The sequence below is a fragment of the Parambassis ranga genome, chromosome 1, assembly GCF_900634625.1.
Source record: "Parambassis ranga chromosome 1, fParRan2.1, whole genome shotgun sequence".
NCBI classification, from domain to species: Eukaryota; Metazoa; Chordata; class Actinopteri; family Ambassidae; genus Parambassis; species Parambassis ranga.
The window spans coordinates 6,542,234-6,549,603 of NC_041022.1; the positions used below are offsets into that span (position 1 = coordinate 6,542,234).

General features: G+C 41.5%; 1 protein-coding gene across 1 annotated transcript; it reads right to left on the minus strand.

Annotated features, from left to right (window-relative positions):
- Positions 1 to 1,913: 1,913 nt before the first annotated feature.
- On the minus strand, positions 1,914 to 5,923 carry LOC114434924 (polymeric immunoglobulin receptor-like). Its single transcript, XM_028404385.1, has 9 exons — positions 5,911 to 5,923; positions 4,752 to 4,794; positions 4,276 to 4,599; positions 3,841 to 4,158; positions 3,466 to 3,765; positions 3,300 to 3,383; positions 3,078 to 3,185; positions 2,966 to 3,009; positions 1,914 to 2,180 (listed from the first exon to the last, which is right to left on the minus strand). The coding sequence occupies exons 2-9, from the start codon at positions 4,786 to 4,788 to the stop codon at positions 2,043 to 2,045; spliced, it is 1,353 nt and encodes a 450-aa protein (XP_028260186.1). The 5' UTR covers positions 4,789 to 4,794; positions 5,911 to 5,923; the 3' UTR covers positions 1,914 to 2,042.
- Between the last annotated feature and the right edge of the window lie 1,447 nt (positions 5,924 to 7,370).

A 7,370-nucleotide genomic window follows, 5' to 3' on the forward strand; every position in this document is an offset into this window, starting at 1 on the left:
TCAACTGTAATGTAGATCAAGTCCTGTTATTTTCTTTATTTCGTTTACACTGCCCTCTTGTGGCATGAAAAGCTACAACTCCCAGTGCAGATTCATACTGGAGCTGAGGAAATTTGGATTATCCTCCAAACTCCTCTGCAACTTCTACAGATGCACAGTGGAGAGCGTCCTGACAAACTCCATCACAGTCTGGTATGGGAACTGCACCGTTCAGGACAGGAAGGCTCTCCAACGTGTCATTAAAATGACATCTGTGGAGCAGCTTTCCCATCTCTAAAAGACATCTACAATACCCAGGTCACAAAGAGGGCACACAACATCATCAAGGACTGCACTCACCCACAGCATACACTGTTCACACTCGTGCCATCATGCAGAAGCTTCAGGAGTGTGAAAGCAAGAACAACCAGACTAAAAAACAGTTTCTATCCGCAGGCCATCAGGCTGCTGAACACTGACTGAACATTTATCATGTAACATCATTGCCACAATACAAAAATTGCACATATTTGTTTTTGCATGTATATATTTGCACATTCTAAATGTCCTACCTCTGACAATAATGCACAAACAATGCACCTTAACACCGATAACACTTTACCCTCTGTACATAGAACTGCACATTTTGCTTATTTTATTTTTCTTATTGCTTATTCTTAGCTTTATTTATTCTTACTATGCCTAAAATAAGTATATTGTCTTTTATCTTAGTTTAGTTGTGTACAAAGTCATGTGAAGGGAACTCGCAAAGTAAGAATTTCATTGCTCAGTGTAACCTCTGCTGTGCATTTGACAATAAACTTCTATAGTCTGGAATCTTGAATCTTGACTCAACAGCGGATTTTGGGTATATCCATGTCTTTATCTTTCTAAGCCTTTTACAGTGTAGTGTTGGAAACTATACACCAGGATACAACTTATGATAGATCAGCTGTCTCAGTTCTAATCAATAATAGAGCCAGCATGTTTTTACAGTGTAAAGGTGAGAAGCCCAGAGGACCAACAGCAGGTTTTGGTGTATCCACGTCTTCATCTTTCTAAACCAGCTTACACTCCTGTATATTAAAAACAATAAGTCCCTTGGAAAACATGCGTTGTGTTTACTTATCAGATGCAGTTCACAGCCTCTTAGACTGATGTGCAGGTCTGATGCCACAGTACTATAACAAACAGCAGTTATGATCTTATCTACTGACAGCTGGCTCTTGGTGCAGTTTTCAGTGTCTTGCTGGGTGATCTGCGATCATCACACTGCAGCAAGAGTTTTCACACATCACCATTCGTGTGTATTTGTTACAGAGGAATGCCCTGATAAGAAGTGCAGGGCCAAAGCACACACAGGCTTTGAACGCCTCACCTTACAGGTCAATGTCATATGTACAATGTCCTGCTATCTCAATGCACTGTTTAAATATGATTTAATGATCTGATGACTCAGTCATGAAGCTGAATACAGTGGCAGCACAGTGTAGAACAGGACACTAGCTGTGATCATCCTGCTTACAGTGTGCCATTCTCACGTTTTGGCCTTACAGGGGCTAGTTATTGGCTTCTTGGAACTATTGATTCATGTAAACTTCTTCTGTTAATGTGATATTTTTATAGCCTGGCAGGTCTTCAGCTGCACCGTCATGGTGACAGGAGCTCAACACTTCTTCTTTTTAATAAATCTAAATAAATGGCGGTGGAAAGATGCTGTTAGACAAGACCTCAAGAGGAAGGCCAAAGAGGTGATATGTGGATGTACAAAGAGAGGACATGAAGTTAGTTGGAGGATGCAAAGTATAGTGTGAAGTGGAAACAGATGATTGGCTGTGGCAACCAGCCAAAAGTAGAAAAAAAACACACAGACTTGTTTAAGTTTACATTGTTTTATTTAAATGAAAGATACATTTCATTGAGTTTGTCCCAATGATTAGAAGGCCCCACAGTTGTCCATATTTACATTCAAGGAGTTCAGACACATTAAACATCACTGTCTATCTGTTAAGATGAAACAAGCACTGTTCAGCTGTTGTATGGTGAGAATTATTTAGAACAGTCTAGTTTTCTCCTGCTGTGCGGACGTCCTGGTAGATAACCTGTTGGTCATCATCTACACCACCATCATAGGTAAACATGGTCTGTGGACTGGAGAAGGTAACATCTGCATATGTTACATCTTCTCTGAAGTCATAGATCTGAAAAAGAATAAAACAAAATACTGGCTGCTGATTGGTGATTGGACACAGACTGGGGTCTGGGGTCAATATTTAAAAGTGACTGAAGCAACTGGTCAATGTGTGTTTGGAGTGAGACTCATGAAACCCAAGAAAACGGCAGAGAAACTTGTTGCACGCAAACTAATGTAGCTCTTAGCGTAAGTTCAGTCAGGAAGACTCTGTTTCCCATCAGTCACCATTTATCGCTATTCCAATATCCGTCAGGTGCTTAATAGAAAGCACCTCCCTCACCAATCAGCTGTTGCTTTCCATCCCTCTCCTGACCAATCACAGCTTAGCACGAAATTTAAAATCTTCGTCTCTTGTCCAGCTATCTTCTGATCGAACCCGGCAACCCTCCTCCACCCCAAGCACCACCAGATCCACGCCAGTAAGGACTCCTATCTCCTGCCCTCCAGCTCTCCACCACCACCATTTCTAGACCCCGAGGGGATGTTCTGATCCAGCGGCCTCTCCTCTTGCATTTGCCCCCTTTCCGGATGTGGTCTTCATGACGGGGTCCAGGACGCCAATGCACATTCAAACTTTGTACTTAATGAATCTTTCTCATTTAGTTCGCTGAGTCTCTCATGATTGAAATATCTTTACACGTACAGACCAGATTTACTCTTCATGCTGAGCTAGAAGATTGAGGTAAAAGGTGGAAAAAGTTGCTCTTTGAAGAGGTGGTGTGTGTTTTCTTTGATATTCATGAATAAATGAGTGTGAACTTGTTCAGTGTGTTTCACTGTGTGTTTACTTACAGGATTGACCCTCCTCTCCTCTCCTGTCTCACTGACTCTACTTCCTGAAACAAGATTAAACAGAACTTTACAGATTATCAGTGTGTGTGTGTGTGTGTGATCCTCTACCTACCTTGCATTTTGCAGATAACGTTCTTAAAAACCATCAGGAGGACAAATATTATGAACAGAAGCAGAATCACAGGCAGAATGTAAACCCAAATCATGAAGTGAGTCACATCTGAAAAGAAGAATAAACACAACACAGTAAAGATGTCGATACACACACTCATCCTGATAGTGTGTGTCTGCTGTGAGGTTTATCACATGGTAGATTGTTTTTAACCACACATACCTTTGGGGTGTTTGCTGGTGATGTATGATGTCAGTGATGTGACAGTGATGATTGGACTCACAGTGCTGGTTTGCTGTGGAAAAACTGTCAGAGAAAGAAATATAAAGACACAAACTGAACTTTTATTTTGCACAAAATGTTTCATCCAATTCTTCCTTCACATTACCTACTGACAGCTGGATCTTTGTGTAGTTTGCAACACTCCACTGTGAGTCTGAGCCACACCAGTATGTCCCAGCATCACCTGCTTCCAGCTCTGTGATCGTCACAGAGAAAGAGCTGGAAGAAACATTTTCTTTCAGTGTGAACCTGCTTTGATTGTTCAGCATGTCTGTGCAGGTGCTGTGACGGTCTCCTTTACAGAGGAACTTCCTGTTACCATGGTGTTGTGGTGGATAAGGACACTGTAAAGTCACTGGATGTCCCATAACGCCACTCATGTTACCTGACTTCACACAGCACCACTCTGTCAGACATAAAGAGGAACAATATTTCAGTGTTTGGTATGTAAGATGTTAAATGTGTCACTGTGACCTCTGACCTTTGACTTCCAGCTCAACAGCAGAGAAAACATCCAGTCCACTGTTTCTATGGAAACCACAAAGGTACAACCCAGAATCCTTTTGGATCAGAGTGGTGATGGTCACTGTGAATTGTGACTTCCTGTCATCAGTCAGTGTGAACTGTGTGGTTTGTTTGCTGTGAGAGGTGACCACAGCCTGCTGCAGACATGTGGAGGGCTGGTTTCCTCTGCAGATGTACTTCAGGTTGTTCCGGTCCACAGACTCATATGGACAGCTGATGGACACTGAACCTCCATCATAACTTTGGATTTTATTCACACTGTCACAGCAGCTGTCTGTCAGGAAGACAATCAACATCAGAAAGAGTAAAAACACTCTCAGTTTTCATATCTATCTCATTTGTTCCTTGGATTTTATTTTATTTCAATGTAAATTCTGACTTTTTTACCTACCTGCCACTACAGACACGTTGACTTCAGTATAAATATCCTGCCCAGCCCTCGTCACTCCACACCAGTATTTTCCAGCATCCTTGTGTTGAAGATCAGAGATGGTCACTGTGAATTTTTTTGCTGATTTGTAGTCACTGATGGAGTATTTGTTCTTCTTTGTTTCTGATGTTGTAATAAGAACATCACTGTCTCCACAGTCGTTCCTGCACAGGTACTTCTCATAAGACTCATAACCCTGATCATAGTAGCAGGAAACATGGACATCACTCCCCTCATATCCAGACACATGGATCACTGCTGCATCTGTCACACAGCTTAGAGCAGCTGCAAAAAGACAGAAATAGGAAATGACAACTGCATTCATTCGAATAATAAATCCATTACAAAAGAAGGGCTCATCGTTTATTTATAATGCAGGCATGATTAACAGCTCTCACAGTCACAGAACAATTTGATGTTGTCTATGACAAACTTACTGCAGAGGATGAAGAGCAGGTTCTGAAGAATCTTCATCTTCACCTTTAACAAGACAACACAGAGACTAAAACAGATATATAAAAACATTCTCAATAACTCCCAGAAGAGTCAGTAATATGTCAGCATTTCCCAGCATGTTAAAGAGTCAAATGACCACAGAAGAATAATAAGAAAGTATTAAGAACTTCCTAATATAAATGTAAGACAAATCAAACAAAGCCACCAGCAATTTAACTAATTTCTGCCTCCATTTTCTGTCATACAAAAGAGCATCCATTCGTCCATTTTCTATTAACCTGCTTTACAGTGTAGGGTCACAGAGTGCTGGAGCCTATTCCAGGGTAAGAGGCGGGGTACACCCTGGACAGGTCACCAGTCCATCACAGGGCAACATACACAGACTTACACAGACAATTTTGAGTCACCAATTAACAGTGGCGGTTCTACATTGAATTACTCCCTGGGCGAGACCCCCCCCCCCCCCCCCCCCCAAAAAAAAAAAAGCACATGTCATTAAATAAGGAGGAAGGCTGCAATTCAATTCAATTCAGTTTTATTAATATAGTGCGTTTTACAATCAGAAATTGTTTTAAAGCGCTTCACAGAGACCCAGAGCCTGAACCCCCTTAAGAGCCACAGCGTCAGGAAAAACTCCCTTTTACAGGAAGAAACCTTGAGCAGGATCTGGCTCATAAGGAGAACCTTCCTGCTGCCAGTTGGCCGGGATGAAGGAGAGAGAGGAGAAGAAGAGGGAGACAGGACAGAGAGGATGAAGGAGAGAGAGAAAACAAACATGACGGGTTGCAAAATGGATAATATGATGACAAATGGTACAAAAAATAAATCCCCATTGTCTATATTTTTTTTAAATTAAACATAAGGCATGTAAACTAGAGCACTACAAGTGTACTGGATCAAAAATATGCCCTTGCTTATTCAGACAAAACAAAAATATTTCACTGTACTAAAATAGGACTGCATTGTATACATAAATATAATTCTTTGTTAGCAACGATAGTGCTTTCAGATTTCAGTAAGCTGTGAGCATCGAGTGAAGAGAGGCTGAATGGATGATAAATATGGATGAAAAATTATCATTCCCCACTTTTACCCTGTATTTAACTAATAAAACCAGCTGACAGTGAGCAGTATTCTTACTTGTTTATCGGACTTATTTATGGACTTAACTTGTTCGCTGACGACGAGCCAGAGCAGCGTCATGGATGGACATTATAAAAACACAGCGCACAGCATCAAACTCACAGTCCAGCATTAAACCAGTCCAGCATCAGCCTACAGTCCTCTGTCTCTCTGCCTGCAGCACTGCTGTCTGTCTGGTTTGGCCCCAAAACTTCCGTGTTGTTTACTGATCTTAACGGTAAGACCTCTCACTCCTTCGATCATTCACGCTGCTATACACAAACACGCAGTTACGCACGCTATTAGGACAGAGTGAGACCTCCCTCCTTCTCTCCCTGTCGCTTCCGTTTGGAGACCCAGAGGTGAGCTGTCCCCCGCGCCCCCTCCCCTCCTCTCACAGCTTCTGTACGTCAGCTTCTCAGCATCATGGGCGCCTGCAGCTGCAGGGGGCGCTAATTTGCCAATTCTCCACACAGTGATCTATAATATACATAAAAAAACCGCCGCGCAGATGATATTTTTTCAAACTGCTTGTGCCGCCCCCTGTGTGATGCCGCCCCGGGCGACCGCCCGGTCTGCCCTTGCCCAAAGCAGCCAGCCACTATCAATTAACCTAACAAGCACGTCTTTAGAAAGTGGGACATGGAGGGACTCAGGCAGAGGGAGAACGTGCAAACTCCCCAGAATAGGAACCTTCTTGCTTTTTTTTTTAATGAACAAAACTCTAATGCAGATTGATACTGTCCACAATGGATGTGACGTCATCTCTTTTTGTCCATGAAACAGCAAAGTTACAGTTTCAGATTTAAACCTCATACCCATAAAAACAAGTTGTTAACCCTGTTTACGCTGCTTTCTCAAAGCGTTTCTAAATTCAACTCTACAAAAAATCTATCAATAGACTAAGTGTAAGTAATCTTACCTATACAGAAATGACTCATCCGTGAATCGCCTCCAGCACAGTGAAGCTCCCTTACTTCTGTATCTGTGTGCTAACTTGCTGCAGTGGTGTTGTTCAGGAAGTAACTTCGTCTTTTAAACTGAATAGACAGTGGCTCAGTGGGCCAAAGAGGAAAAAGCATGATTTCTCGTCTGTGCACAGTGCTGCAGCACCACAGCTGTACTAAATGTAACAGTTTTCTTTGGGTGTACTGGTTGTTTATCACAATATGTTGTCATACTCCATGCAAGGAAGACAACTGAGGCACAATATAAAATATCCTATTCAAATTCCTATTTAATAAAAAAGTACGAATGTAGATGATTATCAGTACAATACAATTTACAGTTTTTTTCTGATTGCTTAAACACTATCAATGATTCCTATAGCCCAATTTCTAAAATTATTAATAGTTATAGCAAAATCACTCACTGAGTTTGCAAAACTAAAAGCAAAAAAACTGCTTTACACTCAATTTGCACTTTTGTAACACACAATTTGCAATTGTATAAATATAATCCACTTCACAGCACTCTTT